General features: G+C 31.7%; 4 protein-coding genes across 7 annotated transcripts; 1 reads left to right on the plus strand and 3 right to left on the minus strand.

Annotated features, from left to right (window-relative positions):
• The first annotated feature begins 420 nt into the window (after positions 1 to 420).
• LOC105784608 (putative clathrin assembly protein At1g03050) lies at positions 421 to 3,479 on the plus strand. The gene is made up of 2 exons (XM_012610511.2): positions 421 to 1,226; positions 2,043 to 3,479. The coding sequence occupies exons 1-2, from the start codon at positions 575 to 577 to the stop codon at positions 3,119 to 3,121; spliced, it is 1,731 nt and encodes a 576-aa protein (XP_012465965.1). The 5' UTR covers positions 421 to 574; the 3' UTR covers positions 3,122 to 3,479.
• Positions 3,480 to 4,352: 873 nt separating this feature from the next.
• LOC105783656 (probable galacturonosyltransferase 3) lies at positions 4,353 to 8,372 on the minus strand. 4 transcript variants are annotated; one of them, XM_012609233.2, is made up of 9 exons: positions 8,160 to 8,372; positions 7,469 to 7,521; positions 7,328 to 7,370; positions 7,106 to 7,153; positions 6,893 to 7,030; positions 6,485 to 6,628; positions 6,071 to 6,408; positions 5,046 to 5,988; positions 4,353 to 4,722 (listed from the first exon to the last, which is right to left on the minus strand). In XM_012609233.2, exons 1-9 carry the CDS (start codon positions 8,220 to 8,222, stop codon positions 4,447 to 4,449), a joined length of 2,046 nt encoding a protein of 681 aa, XP_012464687.1. In that variant the 5' UTR covers positions 8,223 to 8,372; the 3' UTR covers positions 4,353 to 4,446. The 4 variants fall into 4 exon arrangements, with proteins under 4 accessions (XP_012464687.1, XP_012464688.1, XP_012464689.1 ...); XM_012609234.2 differs by having other exon boundaries at positions 6,893 to 7,004; positions 8,160 to 8,309; XM_012609235.2 differs by lacking the exon at positions 8,160 to 8,372 and having other exon boundaries at positions 7,272 to 7,370; positions 7,469 to 7,498.
• A 2,877-nt stretch (positions 8,373 to 11,249) lies between these two features.
• LOC105783773 (probable serine/threonine-protein kinase PIX13) lies at positions 11,250 to 14,845 on the minus strand. The gene is made up of 6 exons (XM_052626207.1): positions 14,379 to 14,845; positions 13,195 to 13,526; positions 12,603 to 12,738; positions 12,323 to 12,465; positions 12,063 to 12,186; positions 11,250 to 11,922 (listed from the first exon to the last, which is right to left on the minus strand). The coding sequence occupies exons 1-6, from the start codon at positions 14,446 to 14,448 to the stop codon at positions 11,495 to 11,497; spliced, it is 1,233 nt and encodes a 410-aa protein (XP_052482167.1). The 5' UTR covers positions 14,449 to 14,845; the 3' UTR covers positions 11,250 to 11,494.
• A 6,716-nt stretch (positions 14,846 to 21,561) lies between these two features.
• LOC105783772 (amino acid transporter AVT3B) lies at positions 21,562 to 24,381 on the minus strand. Its single transcript, XM_012609418.2, has 3 exons — positions 23,911 to 24,381; positions 22,071 to 23,034; positions 21,562 to 21,959 (listed from the first exon to the last, which is right to left on the minus strand). Exons 1-2 carry the CDS (start codon positions 24,264 to 24,266, stop codon positions 22,092 to 22,094), a joined length of 1,299 nt encoding a protein of 432 aa, XP_012464872.1. The 5' UTR covers positions 24,267 to 24,381; the 3' UTR covers positions 21,562 to 21,959; positions 22,071 to 22,091.
• Between the last annotated feature and the right edge of the window lie 2,218 nt (positions 24,382 to 26,599).

Consider the following 26,599-nt stretch of genomic DNA (forward strand, 5'->3'; position numbering starts at 1 on the left):
TTGTACTAATTCGGAAAGAGTTTAGACTTTAGAGCTTTAATCCTACAAAAGATTTCATGAGCTTGAGTAATAAAAGAGCCCAAAAGACATTGGGCTTTAAGAACTCTTTTATGAAGCATTAACTTTACATTGACCGGCCAATGCAAATATGAAAAAGTCAAAGGTACAACTGCTAAAGCTAAATTTATTGCCAAAAAAAAAGAGAAAAAAAGTGTTAAAAGCTAAATTTGCTGTCTACAAAATTACCCATTCTTTAAGAAAAAAACCAATTAGATTTTGACACATGGCTAAATATATCCCTTTGAAACTTCTCTCCTCTTCTTCATGCTAAAAATAATGGCATAAAAAATAATAGAGACCAACCCATAGTTTGACTCAAAGGACAAATTTACATTATAAACAAAAGGTGATATGTGAGAAGGAAACCATAAGAAAATACGTTTCCTTTCTTTTCTTTTCTTTTCTTTTCCTTTCCTTTCTTTTTCTTTTCCATCAACAATCTTCTCAGAGATTGTTGTTTGGGATATTTCTATTCTTCCTTGAGTAGATTTTATAATTGGGGTACTTCAAATCTATGGCTCCAAGCAGGCTAAAAAAAGCCATTGGGCGTGTCAAAGATCAAACCAGGATAGGCCTAGCCAAAGTTGGTGGCACCACCTCATTGTCGGACCTTGATGTTGCCATCGTTAAGGCGACAAGGCATGAAGAACAGCCTGCCGACGAGCGGTACATTCGAGAAATCATATGCATAACGTCGTATTCGCGCGCCTACATCATTGCATGCATCAACACGATGTCTAGGCGGCTCAACAAGACCAAGAGTTGGACGGTTGCATTGAAGACTCTATTGTTGATCCATCGGCTACTGAATGAAGGCGATCTAGCATATCAACAAGAGATTTTCTTTTCGACAAGGCGCGGGACTCGGATCCTCAACTTGTCGGATTTTCGCGACACTTCGCGGTACCGTTCGTGGGACTTCTCTGCGTTTGTGCGTACTTATGCACTTTACCTTGACGAAAAATTGGAGTACAATATTCAAGATAGACGCGGGGAAAAGACTAAGACAGCGACCATAGCGAATGAAAATAAAGAGGAAGAGAACAACGAGAAGGAAAGTGGAGCTAAATCATCACACTTTCGAGAGATGAAGACGGAACAAATATTTACAACGTTGCAACATTTGCAACAGCTGCTTGAACGATTCTTAGCCTGCCGACCAATAGGTTAATTTCTCTCTATACATCAACTCATTCCGCGTAGAGGCAAATCAACTTTGATTTGAACATAAAAACTAAACCATTCGAATTTTCTCAACTTGAACACATGAATAAGAAACAATCTGAATCTAAACTGGCTCAAACTCAAGTGTTAAACTCGAATAAAATAAATCTTAAATAATTCAAATCCAAAATAATTAAATCCTAAAACTCAACCAACAAACCTGAATAGTTTAAATCTAAAATTACACAAACTAAAATGATTTGATCTAAGATTCTAGACCAGCCCAAGTTCTATTCAGCTCGAATAGTAGAACTCAAATTTCTCTAAATCATTCTAAATATATAGAAATGATTAGCTTAAAATTATGCAAAATTACTCTTACATTTTTAATATATATAATGTTAATTTTTATCTAATATTTAATATATACATATGTTTATTAAAAAATTAAAATAAAAAAAACTCATATTATTATTTTAAATTAATATTTTTTATAAAAATATTTATATATTTTTATAATTAAATTTAACTAAAAATACTTAAATTTCATTTAATTTAAGCTCAAGTCAGGTCAAACTAATCCATTGACCTAAAAATAAAAATTTTTGTTCAAACCCGAATTAAATCAGGTGAGACTAATGGGACTAGACGAGTCATCCATGAATAGTTTTAAATTAAACCAATCCAGATTCAAATATTAAATTCCAATCTCCACTCAAATATTTTGTTCTAACCTTCGAGCTTGTAAGAACAAGCGGAGCATCATTTAGCGAAGATTTCTTGTGATTAGTGGGTTTTTTTTCTCTGATGTGAAACAGGAGCAGCAAAGTGCAACAGGGTGGTGACTGTGGCGCTTTACCAAATAGTGAAGGAAAGTTTCCAGTTATATTACGACATAACTGAAATACTGTCTATTTTTATCGACCGTTTAATGGAGCTAGATCTTGCTGAATCCCTTCAAGTTTATGATATATTTTGCCGTCAAGGCAAGCAATTCGATGAGCTCGATAACTTCTATTCCTGGTGTAAAAGTGCCGGCATTGGACGCTCTTCTGAGTATCCTAATATTGAGAAAATCACGCAAAAGAAACTCGATCTCGTCGATGAACTGATGCGTGATAAGAAATTGGAAGCAAAAAAGGTCGAGGATGATTTACCTAAGGATGAAGTGGAGCTGGAAGTTAAAGAATCAGAAGTGGTTGAAGAAGAAGATATGAATGCCATTAAGGCGTTGCCGGCGCCGGAGGAGGAAGTCGAGGAAGCATCTGTTGCGAAAGGATTAGAGAAAGAAGAGAAAGATGAATCCCAAGCCATAGTTTTGCAACAAGTGGTTGATTTGTTGAATCTAGGAGATGATGTGGTGTCGAGCAAGGATCAAGCGGAGAAATTCGCGTTGGCTTTGTTCGACGGCGGCGTGTCAGTCGGGCCTCCAGCGGGACTTGGCTGGGATGCTTTCAAGGACGAAGCTGATTGGGAATCGGCCTTGATTCAATCAACAAGCAATCTCAATCATCCGAAAGCAAGTCTCGGAGGTGGATTCGATATGCTGATGCTCGATGGAATGTATCAACATGGCCGAATGGCTTCGCAAGGTATGGCGGCAACCGGAAGCGCGAGCAGCGTCGCATTTGGATCAGCCGGAAGACCGGCTGCATTGGCATTGCCAGCTCCAACTTCGTCCAATGGGAAGAACACGAGCGACAGTGATCCGTTCATGGCATCACTCACCGTGGCACCACCGCCGTACGTACAAATGTCAGACATGGGGAAGAAGCAAAAGCTTTTGGCAGAGGAACAAGCAATGTGGGAGCAATACAAAAGGAACGGAGTGCAAGGACATGTTGGAATGGAGAAATTACAAACATCTCCTTACAGTCAAGGAGGGCATGGCTATTGAAGCTTCGTCGTGCCTCAACCCCATAAGAAAGATAATATAAATTCGAATCTCGGAAAAAGGCACTTGGAGGGCTTTTTCTTAAACGCTCCCGGTTCAACTAATATTAGTCTCAAGTCCAATGTGACTTGAAATGCCCTAAGTTTACACACACAAATTTGAACAGGCGTTAATTGTTTTGTTTAGTCTTTTAATCCTGTCTTCTCCTTTTTTTCAGCATTAAACTTGGTGTTTCAAAACTTTTCTTAGGACTAAATTGCATAATTAATGCGGAAATATTACCCAAAATTAAATCTAATCAAACCTTTTTGCTTAATTTTACGGCCCATTTCCTTTAATAGATTTCACAAATTAAATATGTGTATGTAGATAAGAATTAAGTGAATCATTTAAAATATTTCTAAAAGTAAATAAGCTTGCCACCATTTAGATTCAATTTTTAAGACACTTTAAAACATTATAGTGGGTTGGTTAGAGTCCGACCAAATTATGATATTCATGTCATATATAATTACACTGCACATAGATTGATTCCAATCTGACCCATATAAAATATTGATTTTGTATATAATTGCGGAACCTCAGCTTAGCATAAAATATTAAGTCTTAATTTTTACCATAACTTAATGACTAATTCAACATGTTTAACATGCCCATTTTTTTTAATTTTTTATATTTAGTAATTTTATATATATTACTACCATAATATATTTTTTTATTAAATCTCTGAATATGAACTTAATTTTTTCTCTGAACATAACATTAAAAATAATGTTTATATTAAATTTTCAATATGATATAACCTAAGAATGAAAAGATTAAGACTTTTTGTTGGGCACCCTAAGGACCAAAGTTAAAACCTTGCTCTTGTCATCCCTCTCCCAATTTGTAAATTTCAGTTTGTTCAAAAAAAAAACATTTATAAACTTGAAAATCAAACTAGGCTCAAGCTTTCAATATTAAAACCCAAACCTGACTCATATTTTAAACGAGCTTATTTATTACCCAAAACTCTTTTTCGAGCTAATATTTTTGTTAAAGCTCTCCCAAATATCAAGCGGGTTTTTGGGCTTGGACGGTAACCCAAGGAACTAAATTGCTATGTTTATTTTGAGAGAGACTAAATAACTTCTAACCCAAGGACCTCCCAAGTGTTTATACCTAAATCAATGCTGCATGTCTAAGCTAAAGTAATATAAAAAGATGATAATCCAATGAAAGCAACAAAGAAGCATAAAAGAATTTCTCTCCTCTCCTCTTTTCTTTACCTCAATAAAAGAATTACACGAGTGAATGCAAAAAAAAAAAAAGTAACATAGGTCAAATAGCTATTCGCTTAAGTTGCAGAGTTTAAGGTAATAGTTATCGAACCTTACATATTTGGACCAGTATGACTTGTACTTAGCTACAGCCAGATCCAACCATGGCTTATAGTTTCCATTGTAATGGACGACAGCTGCGTTTACTATCTCAGTTTGGTTGAGGGCTGGGTCATATCCGAGTCCTAATACGTGCCATTTTCGATCCAACGGATAGGTTAAGTTATAGAAAGTGATCAGTCCTGGTGGCAACGTGCCGAGCTTCCAAAGAGTTCGATCCTCATTCTGCAAAAATAGTTTCTTCATCAGTGACAAAATGATGCTTAGAAACAAATGATAATCCAAATGGGTTTTAGATAATATGCTAATACTATGTTGCTTGGACACTTCATTCCTTTTAAAGTACCCGTGCCCGACACATAGATATGTGGATATGACCTTCAAGGATCCTCCAAATATAAAGAGGAAACATAGGAAAATCTAACCAAATCCGTGTTGGATACTCACACCAGACTCCAAGTAACATGGTGCTAATATGAGAACCATTGGAGAACCAAAATTTACTATAAGAGGATTGAAACATGTGAAAAGCACAAGTGAAGCATTACCCTATCTTGCCAATAATGATATATTTGTGTAATGTTCCGGTTTCTCCACTCCTTCAAATCGAAAATATTCATCCCAAATGCCCAACCACAAGCATTGGAGTCAAAGTTCTCTGAGATTTTCGGATTGCTGAAATTGAGATACTTGTCGAATCTATGAAAGCTCCCTTTACAGGTCTCCACTGCACCATTCACCATTCCATTCAGATCAACATCCCAAAGAGGTGTCAAATCCTTCTGAACTACAATATCATCATCCAAAAATAGGATCTTGTGGAGTTTTGGGTACACTTCAGGAAGATAGAATCGAAGGTGATTCAGCATTGACAAGTATTTTGGATTCCTGTACTTGAGATTGTCAGACCCAACAAACAGAGAGGATGGATGATTCTTGAAATAATATTCTTTAACTCTGGCAGATTCGAGCTGACGTAGAACGGAACAGTAAGAGGAATTCAACCACTTAAAATCATCAATGTTCTCAACCTGAACTGTAGCCTTTTCAGGAGCATTCAAGATAAACCACATTCTCATTGCAGCAAAATTCAGTTTATCGGTCACTATATGGAAAACGTGTTTCTCAGGCTCATTTGCATGAAGCACTGTAGAATTGACGACCACAGATGTTGCCAGTACGTTATCAGAAAAGATGGCATAATGATACAAAGAAGGATCTTCAAGCTTTTCTATATTAAGATCCTTTTTGCTCTGATATCCATGGAAGTAATAGTCTGCTGCTAGCTGCAGAGGTAGGCAATGCAATGGTTTTGGGACAGTCTTTGCAGCTAGCTGAATCAAGAAGGCACTCCTTTTCTTCAGAGAATCTACGTTATCTTCTGCTGACTGAAGCATGGCTCGAAGCTTCCTTGCAACTATATGGCAATCATAGAGTCGATCCTTCGCAAAAGATAGAGCATGGCCCATTGCTTTTGCCTGATCAAGTGAACTGGAAAAAGAAAATACCGTTGCATGAAAACCAAGAATATGTGTATCTGATAACTGAAATGGTGAAAATAAATTTTTAATACCTAGGATGAAGCTCAGAATCAGAATTAGCATCTCCAATAACACGTAGACTGTCACCAACATGTCTCAAAAGAGAACTGTAAAGATCAATTTGGTTCCTAGACTTGGCAATATTTGCATAGGCTTTTGCCATAATAATCTGGTCACGCATAAGCTTCAAAGTAGAATCAGAGTTAGGATTTTCAAAATCTCTTCTCCATATGCTATATTTTCCATTGACAACAGGGTCCATATTTTTCAAGTCCTCAATAGCGGATGTTGCTTCCATCTGCTTGTCAGCCTCTTTATTTTGGCGGATAAGGTCCACAGTACGAAGATCCCACCTTTTTTGCCGCAACATCTGAAGATGATAATATCACAAATTTCAACCATATAAGATGCATAAAGCAAATACACAGCAGTATCAGAAAATTTACCTGGCGCTTGAACTTCACAGGGCTCCATGATGCCTTGCGACGATTTTGAATTTCATCTTCTTGCCAATGATGATCATCAATAAAATGTTCAACATTTTCTTCAGATCTTCTGCTAGCTTGGTAGGAATCTTTTAGTTTAAATACCTAGAAAATTATCATTCAATTGGTGATGTCAAGAACTTAAACAAGGAAAAAGGAGATAAGTGTTGATAATAAAATTTTCTTTTTCCTTGCCATATAGATTGCATAAGTGCTGAAAAATATACAAGTTGATGATACTAAAGTGCTTAGTTCATACCCTTAATTTCACTACACTTGCTATTATGAATTTGACAATATAGGTATTGGAGTCTGAAGTATAGGACCGTGAATTACTAAAACCAGATTTACAGAATCAAATTGAAGTACCTGTGAGCCCTTTTGTTTGCCAGGATCTCCACTGATAGGGTTTTCCAGAACCCAAGAAGCAGAAAGATCCTTCATTTTCACCCTACTTGTTCTAATAGTCCCAGAAGCATCACTGTAAGTTGCAATTATGTCAATATCCTGAATTAAACAAGTTTACATGAGAATCGGTGATATTAGCATTTAAGAATTAAAATAAATAACTCTGTTCATTACCTTCTCATTGTCATCGAAAAATAGAGCAGAAGAGGGCGTTGCCAGTTCCTGCTCAGTCAACATTCACACCAACGGTTAGTTTTGTACAACATATTTAAGAAAACAATGGGTCATGCAACATAAGAAACTCTGAATCCAGGCAAAGACATCGTAATTAGAAAACTACCTAATTCTGATAGATCAAACGACAACAAGATTCAAATCTATAAAATATGAAGTAACCTTTCTGTCAGGCAGTTGCCCATATGCTTTGAGTCCTCTTCCACTGAAAGAGGTAGCACAAAACAAATTATCAAGATCAATCAAATTAGGAAAAATGAAAAATCTCCGGAAAGGAAAAGCCAAAATTAGAAATAATCTCACATCGTTTTGCTATTTGATATTTCTGCATCAACAATGGTAAAACTGAAAATAACCTGAAAGAATAATAGATTTAAACACTTTAAAAAATATTAATCATCTAATAAATTGCATAGAAAAAGATCAGATTAATCAAATAATTATCTAATTAATGTAATCACTTTTATTTTTTTTTAAGTTCCACGGATAAATTTGATTACCATAAATCAAATCATAACATAAAGATCTAAAACATCTATAATGGATCCACTAAAACCCTAGAGAGAACAAAAAAAAACGAATAATAAGCTAATTCAAATCCGAACATAAGCAGATTGCAAAAGAAAACAAAAAGGAAAAGGGGATTTGAGAAAGAGGGAGAGATATCGGAGTGCAAACGAGCATGAAACATGTAAGTAGCATGGAAATGAAGCTCAAGAACAATCAACTTACATAAAAAATAATAACCATTAACTAATAAATAGCACAGAAAAAGATCAGATTAAACAAGTAATTATCAAATAAATGCAGCCATTTTTATTTTATATCTTACTGTTATTTCTGATTAACTTAAATCAAATCATTACATAAAGATCCAAAACATCGATAATCGATCCATTAAAACCCTAGAGAGAACAAAAACCGAATAATAAGCTAATTTAAGCAGATTTTTTTAAAAAATAAATCGAGAAAGGAGAGATATCAGAGTGCTTACGAGTATGAAACATGTGGGTAGCATGGAAATGAAGCTCAATAGATTCCTCGAAGCAGCTTCCATGGAGAAAGAGAGATTTTTGGATTTTGCTAAAAGTCCAGCGGGACTGTGATTGTTATATGTTTATGAATCGCGATCGGTTTTTTTTTTTTGGGGGGGGGGGGGGGGTTCTTTGCCGTCGGTTTTTTTCCCCCGAGTACGCGTTGCGTTTGTTTAAAACCGGGAACCTTTGAGAGAGTGTGAAACCGGGAGTTAGTGAGAGGAAGATCATAATACCGCGGTGCTAAAAAGTAAAAAGGTCAAATTCTATATAAAGTCCTTGTATTATGCATTTTTCATAGATTGAACCTGTTACTATAATTTAATTTCTTTTTCTTTTTAGAGAAAACAGAGTGTTCGTTAGTAGAATGAAAATAAGTACAGTCAGGCTACCTTTTTCCATTAATTACTACAAATATTTTTACATATTGATAACATCACATATATATATTTTAAAATATTTCTATAATTGGACAAATTTTTTGAATATTATAAAAAGACAAAAAAATCGATTATATTTGTCAAACAATACAAAATTAGATGTATATATCAGAGAGTTAAAATATAAATTTACTATTTTAATAATTTATATTTTATAACTTTTAAAAGATTAAATTAAAATTTTATTATTTTGAGAAAGTAAAAATAATTTTACTAGATAAAACTAAAATTCTTTATTTTAAGGGTTGGCTTATTCAGAATTGAGAATATATATTTTAAAATATAAAGGGATTAGAAAAGATTAAATTAGAATAGAGGATTAAATTTAGGATAAGATCAATTTAGTTCGATTAGAATTTTGATTTTTTTACCGTCTATCATAATTGGGTTTGATTCTCTGTTTTTCACATTAAATTTTATTTTGAATATTTGTATTTATTTTTAAAAATAAAATTTGTTTTATATTTTTATATTATTTAATAAAATTTAAAAAATTATAATTCTTTTCAAGTAAATAGAAATAACCAATTAACTTCCATATGTTATGTTTAAATATTTATATATAGAAATTTTAAGTTACTGTGACCGGTTTAAATATAAAATATTTATTCTTACATCATAAAAATAAAATTAATTATAAATTAAATAAAAAATTCATTCTATAATGTTCGGATAATTGCGATTTTTTAACTTACATTTTTATATGTCGTCCAAGCACCTCTGTTTGGTTAGTTTTCAATTTATAGATTTTTCTTATCCGAACCTAATTAAAATATACTAAAAATATATGGTATGGTATGGAGACCCTCTATGCAATTTGACCTTAAAAATTATCGGTGAAAAAGACGTTTACTTTTCATTTAAAGGAATGGGCTAATTTCGGTTTTAGTCCATCTATTTCACTAAAATTTTAAATTTTAATTTCTACTTTGGTTTGGCATAATATGATCCTCTACTTTTATAATGTTATAGGTACCCCAGATTGATAACTCCGTTAGTTACTTCCGTAAAAGTGATGATATGGCTTTCTTTAAAAACAACCTTAAGTAGACAATTGACATATAAATTTATTATTGGTTAAACATGGTTAACTAAATTTTCACGAGATATTATGCAATTGAATATCTCTAAAAGAAAATGTTGTCACTTTAACAACAAATAGCAAATAGTGCTATCAATTTGGACCTAATAATAACATTATAAAAGTAGAGTGCAAGATATGTCAAATTGGAGTAAATGGATTAAATCTAAAATTTTAATAATAGTAGATGGAGTAAATCTAGAATTAGACCAAATGAAATTAATATGATTTCATAGTATACAGTCAAACATTTCAAGTGGTGTGGGTTTGAAAATTGACATTTGGTGTCTCAATCGGAAAAGAACAAATGACTAAGCTGTTGGATTGTACAAAAATTAAAAGAATATGTATAAGTACAAATTATATAAAGCATTGTTCAAGGATAGGACACTAGTAAGAGTTAGATTTTTTTATGTGAAATTGTGCTATTAGTCCTTGTACCATGTATAAGTTGCGGTTTATACTTTAATTTGATCAGTTTCAATCCTTGTACTTTTGGAATATTAAAATTTTAGTCCTTACCCATACTCTAGCCATTAAACTTGTTAAGTTAAATATGCTATTCCCAAAATCTTATTCGATAAATATATTATCACATGTGTAATACCGTGTCAGCGTATTTTTTCACATAATACTCACAACAAAGAGTAATGTCATTTTAGGAAATCTATTGGACTAGAATTTCAAAATACCAAAAGTATAAGAATTAGAAATGATCAAATTGGAGAACAAAAATTAAATTCACAACTTACACATGGTACAAGACTGATAGTAGAGTTTGACCTAACAGATTTAATTACTATTATCTCAATCAAGATTGAATTGTAAAATTTAAAAATTAAAGAGACTATAACTATCCAGATTAGAATATAAAAACTAAATACACAACTTACACATAGTACACGAACCAAAAATAAAATTTACCCTTTTATCATTTAGGGATTTGGTCACATAGTAGAGCAAATGTTTGGTTGGGGGGAATGGTCCTTCCCACTTTATTACTCTTAATTGGACAGGTTAAGCTGGTTTGCATTGGATTATCTGAATCTAAGTTAATTCATATTTTCAAATTTTCAAATCATCAAGTAAATTTAAGTTTAGATCATTTCAAGTTTAGGTTAACTCCAAGTTCGGTATTTTAAGTTTGGGGGTTGGTTTTTCGAGTCAAATCGGTTTGGTTCATTTCAAGCTTGAATTATTTCAAGTTTGGATAATTTCGGATTAGAGTCAATTTTGAGTTCAAGTTATTTTGAGTTTAAGTTATACATGTATGTGTCAGTTTCGAGATTGTTTGAGGGTCCGGTGATTTGAATCTCTAAATAAATGATCAACGATGGAACTCTCAATAACAGCAAGAACTGTTGAAACAAAGCCTACAACCTTTCTTCATCACTAAAACTACATGCAAAGTAACAAGTAGCGGCCGAAAAACACGAAAATATAGGCAGGTTTCCATTGCTAGGTTCCGATTGCAACGATCGGTTTTTACCTCGACTGTTTGAGATCGATAAACAAAGGGATTTCGGGTATAAGAAACAGCAGAACTGAATTAATAAGAACAATTCTAACAAGATATCAAGCACGAAAAGCTGTACTTACTGAAATAAACATGAGTCACAACGAAAAAATGGAACTCGTAGATTCTAAAATAAATACAAGAATATAAAAAAAAGGGGGGGTAGGGAAATGTTTGGTGAAACAATTAGCATGTTAATATTGAGACCTGCAACAAATTGGGTAGATATTCCACAACCTAACTCAGCTGTGGAGGATTCTAGTTGGCTCGACCTGTTTCATTCTTTGGAGCGAGTGGAGATCGATGATGCAATGGCTGCTGGCGGTGCCTACGAGTTGTTTGACGAGCAGTACGGTTTCGAGGCTCTTTTGGATTATCATTTATTGATTCAATCTGTTCTAAAGTTTCTACAACTTCTTTCATTGATGGACGGTACTTAGGTTCAGGTTCAAGACATTTTAAAGCGAGCTGGGCTATTCGAACTGCAGCTTTGGATGGATATTTGCCCTCCAACCGATTATCCATTATGCTTTTTAGTTTTCTTCTGTCGGATAAATACGGTTTTATCCATTCTGACAGATTATGTTGCCCGCTGGGTCGATTTGGATCAAGTGCTCGCAACCCTGTTAAAATTTCGACTAAAACAACACCAAAACCGTACACATCGCTCTTTACGTATAAATGTCCTGTTAAATCAAAAAGTATTCGAGTCATGAGAAGTGCAAAGTGGGTTTGCTCAATTGTCTCGAAAATGCAATAATATTTAGCAATAAAAGGGCATCACTTATGCAAACATCCAAAGTTCAGAAATATTTCAGAGGATTACCGGTAGCAACATATTCTGGAGCTGCATAACCATATGTGCCCATAACCCTTGTTGTTACATGCGATTGGCTAGCCGAAGGACCCAATTTGGCCAACCCAAAATCCGATAACTTGGCGGTATATGACTGCAATGTAACCAATAGCTGAACTACATTAAATTTATGTCTCTTTTGTATGCATTCAAGGAGAATGTCGTATAATTCATCAACTGTTTAGGCCTTTAACCCTCAAATGAATTCAACGAGTTGTTCGGAAAGTTACCCCATCAAGTAGTATATTTGAGGCTTTAAAATCTCTGTAAATTACTTTCTTATCCGATGAGTGCAAGAACGATAGGCCCTTTGCTGCTCCTATCGCAATTTTAATCCGTATGTTCCATTCAAGTGATTGAACACTAGAACCCCCTGGTTAACAAAGACCATGAAGAGTACGATGAACAAAATTAACTTGCCAGAAATACGAGATTGAAAGTGTGCATACATAGACTATATGCTCGCATGAGAAAATCAGAGATATAAACAACTAATTTCCAAACTCTTACTTCCAAATAGATGGTTTTCCAAGCTACCCTTCTGCATAAACTCGTAAACAAGAAGAAGCTCTTTATCCTCCCAACAGTACCCAAGTAGCCTTACAAGGTGAGGATGAGACAACCTTCCTAAGAAATTTACCTCCGACTGCACCAATAAGTGACGAAACAAAAGCTTTAACAACCATGAATGTCCATACATTTTAAAATATTTAAAAAAAAATCAGTAAAACAAGCAGTAAACAATTCCCAAAATGCACATTTTGATATGTGAGCTATTAATTTATATCGTAAAGAGAGATTTTGAAGTTCTATAACAAGGCAAAAGCACCAATTCAAAATGACAAGAAACAATCTTATGATGTTATACGAGATATGGCATTTGTAAAACTCTTGAGTTACAAATTTTGCAGGGTATGAAACTCGTTGTCCCGAGATGCAGACTGTAAGAAATACTTCCAGAATTAGCAATGTAAAGCATAATAATACGGTTTAGTGTTGAAAAATTATTCACTTCTAATGAGCTTTGAACTCTAAAACTTCATTTTAACAGCAATAGTTAAAGAAGAAAAAGCAACAACTTCTCAAGAATTAAAGAAATTACCTGCCATTCCTCAAATCCTTGCAAGCTCTCAGAGTTGAGTTTCTTAACAGCAACGAGGGTTGCACTTCCACTCTTCCCTAGTGCCTTCTCATCGATCCAGCCTTTGAAGACTTGACCGAAACCTCCCTCACCGAGCACCATGTCAGGCCTAAAATTCTTAGTTGCAGTCTTCAGTTCTGCAAAACTGAAGATCCTTAGGTTTGGAGCGGACAATATCTGCCCATTGGGAAAAGCCTCGTCCCCACTCGAAGCTGAGAACCCGCTGTCCCTTGAGATGTTACTGCCCCTAGAAGTTGAATAAGATGCTGTGTTGCTGGCTGTCTGAGATATTACTATGGAAATCCACACAATGGAGAATATGCACAAATGTTTAGATAGTGAATTTAGCCAACAAATTGAATAGTAATACTAAAAATACAGGAAACAATATACAAGTCAATGATCAAAATACAATAACAAAACACATCAACTGGATTTTTTGGGTTGACTGAACCACTGGTGTAGTGGCAAAGGATTTGTGTTCAAGTCCTCAGCTGACACCAATTCAGGGTTCAATTCTTGGACAACCCCTACCCCTATCCCTAATAAAAAAAAGTACGGAAAAACTGGGTTTTTGGAGCTGAATACAGAAAGAGTATGGATTGTATCAATGAATTTCAACACAGGGATATAGAGATCAAAACACAAAATCTACCATATTCCAGAAATACAAAAGTCAATGATCCAAACACAACAACAAAACAGCGTCAAGAACTGGGTTTTGGGTGTTGACTACAAAAACAAAAAGGATCAAATCAATGAATTTCAACTAAATGAAGAAAAAAAATTGAACCCATTTAAGAAAATGAGGCAATCTAATTGCAAAAGTGAACAAAACTAAGAAACAATCTATGTATTGCAATCCGCACAATGGAAATGTAAATGTTTAGATTGTGAAATTTCAACACAGGGATATAGTGATCAAAACACAAAATCTACCATATTCAAGAAATACACAAGTCAATGATCCAAATACAACAACAAAACAGCATCAAGAATTGGGTTTTTGGTGCTGAATACAAGAAAAATATGGATTTTATCAATAAATTTCAGCTAAATAAAAACAATAACCTGAACCCACCTAAGAAAATAAGGCAATCTAATTGCAAAAGTGAGCAAAGCCAAGAAACAAAAGAAAAAGGTACCAGAACTAAGATGACCAGTGGTGCTTGGTGTTGTTGGATTATCAGCTGAAGAACCCCAGCAAATTCCCATCTTCAAATATCTCTCTTTACCAAACAAAAGGGGAATATAAATATATTTCAACAAGGTGATGATAAAAGGGACCAAAAAAAAAATCAAAATTCTTGCTTTGAACAACAAATCCTTTTTTTTTCCTCTCAATCCAACCACACAAAAAAAAGGGTTAATATTTTCCTTTTCTTTCCCCTCAGTTAACTTCAAATCTTGGTTTTTGTTTCCACAAATTGGATTTTTGTTATTCAATAAAATTCAGCAACTAAACTTTGACAATGAAAATAACTAAATAATGATAATAAAAAATATTATTGCCCAAAAGAAAATTTAAAGTGCATGTACTATGATAAATTACTAAATAAAAAAATTTAAAATGAAAAGACTGAGTCTTTGGATGTTAGCAAACAACATTGTTAACTGAGCTTCTTCAAGGTAACGTTATCTTGGGTCAACTGCCGTGCTCTAGAAGAAGGTCAGTCAACAGGGAAAAAAATCTAAGGCTTAGTCCCTGTACTATTCTGAAATTAGATATTAATTCCTTTAATTTGACTTAATTTAGTCTCTATATTTTTATGGTGATATTTTGCTAGTAATCCCTATGCTATGCATAAGTTGCAAATTTAATTTTGGACAATTTTAGTTCCTATACTTTTTTGGCATAATAACTTATGTGGCCCTTCAACTTTACAAAAAAGTCATTTTAGCCCTCATTTAATTTTTCACCTTTTTTAGACCTTAAATTTTTTTTATTATCAAATCACCTCAAAATGAATGGAAAAATTAACGTTTTTAAACTTTGTTGACTATGTATACACGTGGGTTTAGTTTTTTTTTCTCTCCAATTTAATCATTTTAGCTCACATACTTTTCTAATATTGAAATTCTAGTTCAGTAAAATCAATTAACTAAAATAACGTGTGTGTTTTTAGCATTATGTGAAAATAGCAAGTTAATATTGCATTGCATGTGTGATAACATGTTTGTCGCATAAGATTTTTGAAATAACATAGTCTAACTTAATGGATTTAGCAACTATTGTTTGAGGCATGAATAAAATTTCAAAATTGAAAATTATATAAATTAAAAATAACCAAATTAGAGTGCACATATTAAAATCCTCAATTTACGGATAATAAGGGGTCAGCAACAAAATTTGACCTACTTTTATAATATTATTAACAAGTCCAAATTAATAATACAATTAGATGTTGTCATTTAAGTAATGGCATAAAATCTTTTATTGTTATTTGATCACACAGTTGGGACATATAAAGTCTCATAAACCATGTTCAACGTATTATAAATTTACAATATCATCCAAATGTGTAAGGTTATTTAAAAGAAAAAAATAACTTGTTACTTTAGCGATAGCTATTAACGGTGTTATTAATTTGAATACATTAATAATGTTTTATAATAGCAGGAGGATTAAATTATGTTAAATTAAAGTAGATTGGTGAAATCCTAAGTTTTAGTAAAGTAGAAGGACTAAAACCATAATGAAAAATTAGTTAAATTTATTAATACTAATCGATTTTCAAGAACTTCCATGGACTTCACGTTTATTTATTCTATTGGCTGCTGTTTCAATCTGCTTTGAAAAACACATCAACTGCAAAAATTATTTATTTATTTATACTAAGAGGAATAATCACTTATTTGGCCCTTCAATTTTATAAAAAAATTGTTTTAGTTATTCATTTTTTACCTTTCATAGTTCTTAAACTTGTGATGTTTGTTAGATTACTCAAAATGGATGAAAAATTAAAATTTAGAAAATTCAAAAATATTAAAATTATAAAAATCTTTTTTAACAAGGCAAACACATGGATTTTTACATAGATGTCACATCAACAAAGTTAACGAACATTAACTTTTCCATCCATTTTGAAGTGACTTGATAAATATTTCAAGCTTAAAGACTAAAAAGATGAAAAATTAAATAAAGGACTAAAATAAGTTTTTGTAAAGTTGGAGGGCCAAATAAATCGTTATGCCTTAATAATATCGATTGCACAATAACTATTAAATTATGTTATTTTGAAATATTATGTAATAAATATATTATTATGCATGTAATGTCATGTTAGCAAAAGTAAAGTCATTTAGCTCATGGATTTAACAATTTAGGGTTTAAATTAAAACTAAATTTGAAAAGTGTAAGAGCTAGAAATCATCAAATTGGTGAACAATGATTAAATCCACAGATTACGCATGGTACAAGACTAATAAAATTTGATCTAGTATATTTAAACACTACAAAATTTAGAAAATACAATGACTAAAATTGATTAATTCTAAAAAAACAAAAGAACTAAATTTGAAAAAATTAAAATACAGGGATTAGTGGCAAAATTTGACCAAACTTTTTCATTGGCTCGTTCTATGAGGCAAAGCAATGTACTTGAATACAATTTTCAAGTTTAATTGCACCGGGAACCCCTAAAATGTGGGTTAAATTCTGAAAGATCCTAAACTTCAAAACCTTTTAATTTAATCTTCAAACTAAAGTATCATTTTAAGTAAGTCATTCAGTCATTATAACCATCAGCTTCGGCAGTTCTTTTCAACATGCATTAATTATTAATTATTTTAAGTACATCTGGGAAGGTTTGTAGAATTAGATTCATGGTTTAGTGAGTCAAATTATCAATTCTGATTTCATCAGTTGATTCGATTTGATTAAATAAATTATTTTAAATTTATAAAAATTTATTAGAAATAGAGAAAATGAAGTCAAACACTAATTCAATCAGTTTTCTAGTCCAATCTATTCAGTTATAAGCAGTTCGTGGATCAATCAATCTAATCTCTCTCTTCAAATCCATACCCCTGCTAGTTTTTGGTCCAATCAACCAATTCAGTTTAAACAACATTAATATCTAGTTCAAGTTGACATTTAAAGTCAAAGTTGACATCTATATTCATGAAATCACTTTGATAAAAATGACAATTTAGTTTGAGAAAATTAATGAAAATTTTTCGAAATTTAAAATTGTTACAACACAAAGGTTGGGGTTGTTTGTTACGGTAGATCGCATTATTGGAGTGCGAAAAGCTATTAAAATGAAGGTGGTTTTCACCGTAAATGAATAAAGAGTTATCGAGAATGGTGGTTTCAAAGGGTCTCATAAGCTTAAAGAGCTTATCGATAGAGATTTAATATGCTTTCCGGAGCTTATCTCTTATTGTGACGAAGAAGGGTTTTATAAAAAAGGAAGAGCTTTGATGTGGGTCTGAATAGAATGATGCCATACTATATATAGAACGACTATAAAGGTGAATTATACTTCACTGATATCTAATGCAATGAATCTCAAAATTTTACGCGACTAAACTATATATCACAAGATGCATTTCTTTTAAAATTATCTATATTAATACAAAGCTTTTAACTTAGTTGGAGTTAACTTTACACAAATTCAATTAGAAATAAAAATAAAATTATTTTAATTAAAATGTAATATTATTATAAAAATATTTATGATTTTAAATAATTTATATGAAATCATTAAAACAAAACATGGAGATATGAACATTAGTTCTTTAAAGTATCAACAAAAAGCTTCAATCAATTCTTTATATTTTTTCATTATTTTTTCTTTCACTGATATTATGGGTATAAAAATAATTTTATAGGATATTTTAAATTTATATGTAATTTGATAAATTAATGTTGAAAAATTGAATAAAATACTAAAATGATTACATACTGGTGAGGTTATAAGGATAATTACAATTGTAATAAATACAACTAATAATTATAAACAGAATGATTTATTATAATATACAAATTGATTAATAATCAGAATATATATATATATATATATATATATAAATAGAGGTGTCCATGAGTTAGGTTAGGCCCTAATAAAATTTTAGATCTAAATGATAAGTTTGAACTTGATTTGAAAAATGGGCTTAAATTTTTGCCCAAGTTTAACTCGGATAAAAATGTTAAAATTCAGGCCTAGCCTAACCCGACCATGTTAATTTATTTTATTTTATTTTTATATAATTTTTTAAAAATATAATAGATATATTAAAAAATTAAAATAAATGTTTTCCAACAAGTTAAATTTTTTTTTAAAAAAAAGTCTTTATATCAACACTAAGATGTGTGTAATTTAACAAGCAAATGTTTCCAAAAAGCAGTAAAATGAAATGACAGTAAGACAGTGGGAAAGCAGTAGCAAAATAGTGAGAAAACAACACGATTTCTTTTTGCAAATTCAAGCTCAGGCAAAAAAAAGAAAAACTTTGTCATTATTTAAGTCTATTTTTTAAACCTATATTTTTACTCAATCTCTCTTACTTTTTAGGTAGATCTTTAGACTGAGCCAGATGACTTGGTCCATAATCACCACTATATCTAAATCTGAATAGGATATCATACGGTGAAATTTAATATATGTAGAGAAAATTCATTGGAATATGAGATAATTATAATTGGAATTAATTATTAAAATATACAAATGTCAAATTTCAACGTGGAGAAAAAAATTCCAAAGCTAGGTAGCATTAGTCACTTTCATTTTTACTTTTTGCATGGTTCAATTGAAATTGCTGACAAATGTGGCCCCTAAGGAAAAATACTGAAGTTTCGTTTTATTAATTTATTAATTATTTTCATAATATTTCAATTTATCCATTGCTGATTCAATGGTCAACACAATACTTCACCTCTTTCGGCCTCGTATAAAGTCGTAGCAGTAAAAAAGTCAACATTCTATCAAATCTTTTGTTTTCTAATTACTAGGTCAATCAATCAGCCTTTTTTTTTCTTTTCTTTTTATAAAATAAAAGTATAAAAAGAAATCCCTAAATCCTTTTTGATTTATATTATTATTATATTATTATCGATAACGGTTTAACGGTAAGTTGATGTGACATGTTAAATTATTGTTTTAAATAAAAATATACAATTGATCTTATATTTTTTATTTTGAGTAAATTTTTATGTTCTTTTAACTTTTTTTCTTCTATATTTTCCATTCTTTTTGCTTCTCTTTCTATTTTCCTCCATTCTCTATCTCTTTTAATGTAAAAGAAAAAAATTAAATTGCTCAAAAGAAAAATAATATAGGGACTAATTGTATAATTTAACCTAAAATTTTCGTTTGAAATGATGATTTAACATACCACGTCAGCTTACCCTTATACTGTTAACAAAAATTAATGCTCAGTGACTAAAATGTTACAACACGATAATGTGAGTGGCTAAAACGTAACATTTCAAATATAAGTGACTAAAATATAGCCTGAGGAAACCAAAAGTGACTATTCTGATAGTTTACCCTTATTATTATTATTATTATTATTATTATTATTATTATTATTATTATTATGGGTTTTGATCTTGTATTTGTATTAACTTTTGGTAAATGAAATGTAGATGTAATATAAGATTACTTATACATTATTGAGTATATTATATTATCGTATTTAATTTATTTGAAAATAAAATTTTATTATTGTTGTTAGAATATAAAATTATAAAGCGCATTTTATTAAACTATCATCATAATCTGTGCTTATTGCATTTTATTGTACATATTTTTTGATAAATTATTTTATATATAAATTTTAAATAAATAAAATTAAATTGAGAAGAGGTATAAGCATCTAAAACTTATCTTTTATCAAAATGATGAGAAAAAAAAGAGAACAATTTTTTAAAATTAAAAGGTCAAATTTCATCAAAATGGTAAAATTTTTATAAAAATAATATTTTAAGTAGAATGGAATAAATAAATTTAATATAATAAATTAAATATTAGTTCTACTCAACTTAGAATAAATATAAATGTATAGTTGAAGTGTTAATGAATAATATATTAAAGAATGAAAGAATTTTGATTCATTAATTTTATTATCATTTCATGTGAGGTTAAGAAAATATATTAAAGCCATTAAAAATAAGAAAAATATTTAAAAAGTTACATTATCAAGAAAATTTAATATTACATAAGAAATAAATGATTTTAAGACCTTTATATATTTCAAATTTTGATTGTTGTGAAATTATTGTCTCAAGGTAATGTTTGAAATTTGAACATAAAATTTTATGTCAAAATTTTATATTAATTTTTAAACCAAACGTACCTTTTATTTATAAATTAATTCTTCACGTATCATATACATTAATAGTAACACAAATAAAAATAGAACAAGAAAAGTCAAAATACCATTTTGTCTCTTTACTATTATATTTGGAAATTCAGTCACTACATTTTAATTTTCTCATTGTATTACTTTTATACTTTAATTTAAACCATTAAAACCATTATGAAATATAGTTATCAAATTATTTATTTTTCATTAAATTGTCATTAAAAAATCTTATTTTATACAGCATTTTAAAAAAAAATCTAACTCAACTCATGATTTGTCCTTCTTCATAAAAAATCAACCAAGTAATAAATTTGTTAACATTTATAGTGATTTGGAATAAGGCAAAATACCAACAGCATCCTAAATTAAAGTACAGAAAAGCCAAATCCCTACCAAATGCGTGATAACAAATTTGATGCTTGTTAAGTAAAGTTAAGTAAACTAGATAAAAAAAAAAAAGTGTGGGAAAAGTTTTTCTCCTCATTTAAATGTCCTATCTGGCTTGACTCTAAATTTAATCAACACTCAATGTGACTACTAGATATGGGAGGATCTAAGAAAGAAAGAAAAATTAAATCCCTAAATCGTATATGCCATAAGAAAGAAAACCATAGTTTGACCAAAAAGGGAAGCATCATTCAACTTCTTAAGCATTCCTCATGTCATGCAAACTTCTTAAGGTGCCTATGCTACCGCTTCATCTAGCTAGAACAAGGGATACCCTCTTTACTCACAAATGTTATATAAGGGCATGAGTTCGAATTACACCAATAACAAATGTTAATATTTCCTTGGTGGATTAGGCGCTCCTTTCTGTAAACCCTTTATAACTCTCGGGGGAAGTAGGAAACAAAACCTAGGGATACAACCGAACATGGACACACCTCAGGCGCAACATCAAACCTGTTGAGGGGCTCCATCCGCTCTCTACGGACGACACTTTGCGGACTTTTCTCCAAGAAATTAAAATCCCTCAACATTTATCATTATTCAGTGAAGTACTCTCACACCATAGCTAACATATGTGGCTTTCATCATCAGAACACAATCTAAAACTTAAGAATCGCTGCAAAATCACTATGCAGATTTACAAATATAAAGGACAGGGAAGTGATTCAAAGGCATAGTAATCCTTGGAATGACACATAGAAGAAAGAAAAAAGAAAATTATTGTAATATCATACAAAAATTGCTGAATGGAGAACATATGGGGAAACATTTTACTATCACCAATCTATCAACAATTCAAACATGAGTTGAGGTAAAATATCAAAGGCCTCCTCAACTTTATGATTGATGAAGTAGTTTCTTACCTAATAAATATTATTGGATTTTATGAATACGGTTCGAACGAGGAACAGTTTTGTATGTCTTCGTGGATAAGATCTCCGTTAGAGAAAACCAAGTCCCTGGAACTGCAAGAACAAGGGGAGAGGTCATAATTTCATCATCCAGAACTTAGAGACCTAAAGAAAATGATGGGATTTTTACCAATACGATTAAAACGAGTAGTATGGAGACTTCACCTTCACTACGATATTGTACATCTACTCCTTCGCAGATAATATCTCCATTAGAGAAAACCAAGTCCCTGAAATTGCAAGAACAACTCCAAAGATCATGATTCCAATATCCAAACTGCATCCCTTGCATCCCTGCTCATCCTTGAACGCCAACAAATGAAACAAACCGGGCAATATGAACCCCAAACAGCAGCATACGCTGCTTCCGACCAAGGACAAGAAATCCGCGAAATTCGGGACGAACAAAGCTACCAAGCTTACAATCAAAACAAATAACCATCTTAGCCACACGCAGTACCTCCCTCCCGAAAACCGCCTCTCGACGATCTCGTAAACCGGATTCATCATCAAGGGGAAAGTGAAAAATAAGTTGATGCAAAGGCCTAGTTGAACCAAACTGCTAATCCAGCCAGTCCCCAAGTTAGAAGTGATGATATCTTTGGTTTTATCACCAAAAGCAAAATAACCCAAAGCTCCAAATGCTCCATACATCAAAGTGGTCAACCCCATGCTAAGTGCCAATATTTTGTTAAACTTTGCATTGTCTTTCATCTCAGATTCTATAGGCAAAACCATAGCAATCCCTTCATATCCAAAAAGAGCCACACCCATGCCATAAAAGAACACAGAGACACCACCAAAAGCCTTAACTTCACGCCTTCGGCGCATAATGAGTCTCAAATCCTCCAACATAACCACTCCCATTGCCCCGATATCCACAACATCAGCAAAAATGCTTAATGGAGCTAAATGTGTCAATGTTTTGATTGAGTTCAACCCCAACTGAAATGGGAAACATCCCCATATATACAAACTCTTCACCGTAAAACGGGACATCCCGGAACTTAGACCCAAATCCGAGGATGGTTCATCGTGAAAAAGATGGAGCAGAGTGTTGGCAATAAATATAAGATATCCAATACAAAATCCAGCTTGAGAGAGAGTAATGAGCACATCAACAACAAACCTGTCAATGGAATTATTAAAAACTTTAGCAATGAGAGGATAAAATAATCAAATTGGGATGTTTATGTTTCCCCATTGGGAAAAAGAATGATTAGCCATAAAAACATCAAGAAGAGGCAGCTTGCAATGGTCAGCAATAAACCAGGTGAAGCAAAAAAAGGGTTAATTTACGAAATGTCCTCAATCTATTGCTCATGTTCCAAATTAGTTCCATAAATTCCAAATGTTCTATTTGAGCCCTCAAAGTATGAGTATTGTATTAATCAGATATTCCATCAGCTTAGATGTCAATTTTGTCATTAAATGACAATTCAATTATGACATGCAATATATCTAAAACACGTAGACAGAATTGTAAACACGTGTATACAAACAATTTAGATTTAACAGACTAAGAACAAACAGGGTTTGTAAAATTGATTGGTGTTTGATACACTCCAGTGAGAATATTTAACAACAGAAGTAGGGTGTCTTTTTTTAAAAAGAAATAAAATCATGTGTCGTACCGAATACTTTCCTAATAAAATATAGAAGTTATCTCATTATTTTTAATATGTTTTAAATATGTTCTACTGATCGGTCAAGCTAATCACCGAGTATACCGATACTTTTAGATTTAATTACGAAGTTTGGAGTTAGGGGTCAATTTATAAAAGTTTAAAAGTTTAAGAACATTTAGTGAAATTAACCCGAAAATATGGTGCATTTTTAGTTTCATGGTAGAACTTTAAAACACACAGTAATCCAATGCGAGACTAATTAGGAACACATTTAAGATTAACCAAAATTTCCAAACGATTAGACCTAGCAAACAAGAGCAAAGACAATCCAAATTAAGAAAGAATTCAAGAAAGCATAATTAAAACAACAAGAAAACCTGCCAAGTGTGCCACAAACAGCGAATCCCAGATCGCCAAAAGAAGAAATATTGGTTGTGCCATTTTCGTACGAGTCGAGCTTACGGCGGATTTGAACCAAAAGCGTCATACAGTAGGTGGTGGAGGCGGCAATGAAGGAAAGAATGAGCAACCCCATGATCCACCCGGTCCTCTTAAAAGCGTAAGGCATACCCAAAACCCCGGCGCCGACAATGGCTATAAAAACATTGGCCAAGGTCTTGGGATGTGACGATAGCGGCTTCGTGTTGTCTATAAGTGGCGTGGTTTCTTCTGCCGGGGGAGAGTTTAGCTTTCTTGAAGACGAGGGCGACGGGTTTTTCTTATCGGAAACCATGGCTAAATCGATTCTCTGACCCGAAATAAAATTTGAGGGTTTCAACGTTTAATCTGCAAATGAAATCTTAAATTTTTGAAGCCTTCTGAAATCCAAAATTGTATTCACAGAGACTGAACGCTTTTGCTATTGATGGAAAAAGAGGGAGACCATGACAGCGGTTTACATGAAGATACTTTGGCATGTGTTACGTAATTAGGTCTAATTTTGATTTTAGTGCCTCTAATGTGCTAAACTTTTAAATTTTAATCTTTTATGAAATAGTCCTATTTTAGGGTCTGTTTGATTGCCAGTAAAATATTTTCCGTAAAATGATTTCTGGAAAATGTTTTACTTTTCTCGTAAAATGATTTCTTGGAAAATATTTTACGGTGTTTGATTGAATCATGTAAAATATTTTCTCCGCTGATGATTTTTGAAAATATTTTTCGGAAAAGTTGTTTTACATATATTAATATATATTAATAATTTTTATATTTTAAATTATTTTTACATATATTGCAATGATTTATTTATAATAATACTCAATTATTAAGCTACAATATTAATCGTTATAAATTAAAAAACTAATATCAAATAAATTATTTGTAATTGTGTTAAAAAACAAGTATTGAATAATTAAAAAACAAGTTCTTGGAAAATCGATAAATGTAAGCGCTTTTCTCTGGAAATGAAGGAAGGAATGAAGGAGGCGATAGAGAGGAGAGCACGGAAAATGTCTTACGGAAATTGAAAGGGTAAGACATTTTCCCAAAATGTAACCCATTTTCCTTGTTTTGGAGTTCATTTTCCAAATAGAAAATGTTTTACGCCAATCAAACGCTGGAAAAGTTGGAAATGATTTTCCGGAAAATCAATTCCGTCAATCAAACAGACCCTACTTTTCTTAATATATTTACTAATATTAAAGTGATTACATGAAAAAGAATTTAATATGAAATCCTTTCATTGTGATTTGATCAAGGTAGACACATAATAAAATTACATGTTAGGCAAATGTTTAAGGTTGATTAAGAAACAAATAATGTCATTAGTTTAATGATGACAATTAATTTAGACATGCTTATAATATTATAAAAGTAAAGAGATTAAATTAAACTAAATTAAAGTGGAAGTATTAGCTTGTAAATATCCACATAGTTGAGGAACAAATAATGTAATTATAATATAAATATTAAAAACATTATTTTATTTAAAAATCGATAATAAAAATATTCTAAATCAAACAAAAATTCAAATCCTTATTTAGTAATATTTGTTTTCAAGCTTTTCTATATATGGCCGATTTTTTTTTCAAATTTAAGAGAATAATCCAATTTTTTGTACAAGTGATGAAAGCACGTTCTATAGGACTTGTTTTTGTTGATGTGACAAGCGCATTTTAGGAGGCACCATTTCTCTTTCTCTCCTTGCCACATCAACATCTACATTCTTAAAAAAGTTTTTTGTTAGATAAAAAAAATGGTCATTACGTTGAAATTTGAAAATTTTGAAAAAAGTTTAATAATTTTTTGGAAACCTCAGAATTTCGAAATAAAATTTATAGTTCGTCTCATAACAAGAATACCTACAAATCTTGGAAAATAAATCTTTAAAAGAAAACTCTTCTTGTACCCCCCAGGCGCCGCTTAGGTACTCAGTGGTTGGGCTACACGGGTGGTTGGTTGTAATTGTTTTCTTCTCCAAGTATTTATGACATCAATTGGGTTTTATTCAAAAAAAAAAAAAAGTTTCTGTTAAAAGCATTTTTTTTTCTAATTTGTGAGTCGATCTTTTCCAACATTTTGAAGAATGTTTTATATCCAGTGGTAGAGTTTTCCTATAAAGCTGAAGGTTGATATGGAGAGATTTTCAAAGTTAACTTTCGAGCAGAAGATTTGCATGTTGAGGAGCAGATTGTTGATGTTAAAAATATGAAGTTGGAAAATCGACCCAACAAAGTAAATTAGTTCAAGTAAATTTGGTGTTGTTGTTTTAATTTGGTTAATGAGTATTTATTTTTCTATATAATTTTTTTTAAAATTTAAACAAATGAAACATGGCTTTTTGGCAAAGATGAGTAAACGAATTAGAGCTGTTATTTATTACGATGGTCAAATTTGTGACACTGAAATGAGGGTTGTCTTTTTATCTGCCTAATCTAGAAAATTGACTTTCAACTGAAGCATCAAATTGAACGAGTTTTTGTCAATAATTAGAAGGAAAGTCTCAACTTCAAGCTGGAGGAAAATTTTCAGCTTGAAATATAGATATCTAACGTCAATGACCCCTGTAAGATATGATACATTTTAGCTTAAAGGCGACACGGGTGACGAGTTAATGCTTGATATGCA

Source organism: Gossypium raimondii, chromosome 13 (assembly GCF_025698545.1).
Source record: "Gossypium raimondii isolate GPD5lz chromosome 13, ASM2569854v1, whole genome shotgun sequence".
NCBI classification, from domain to species: domain Eukaryota; kingdom Viridiplantae; phylum Streptophyta; class Magnoliopsida; order Malvales; family Malvaceae; genus Gossypium; species Gossypium raimondii.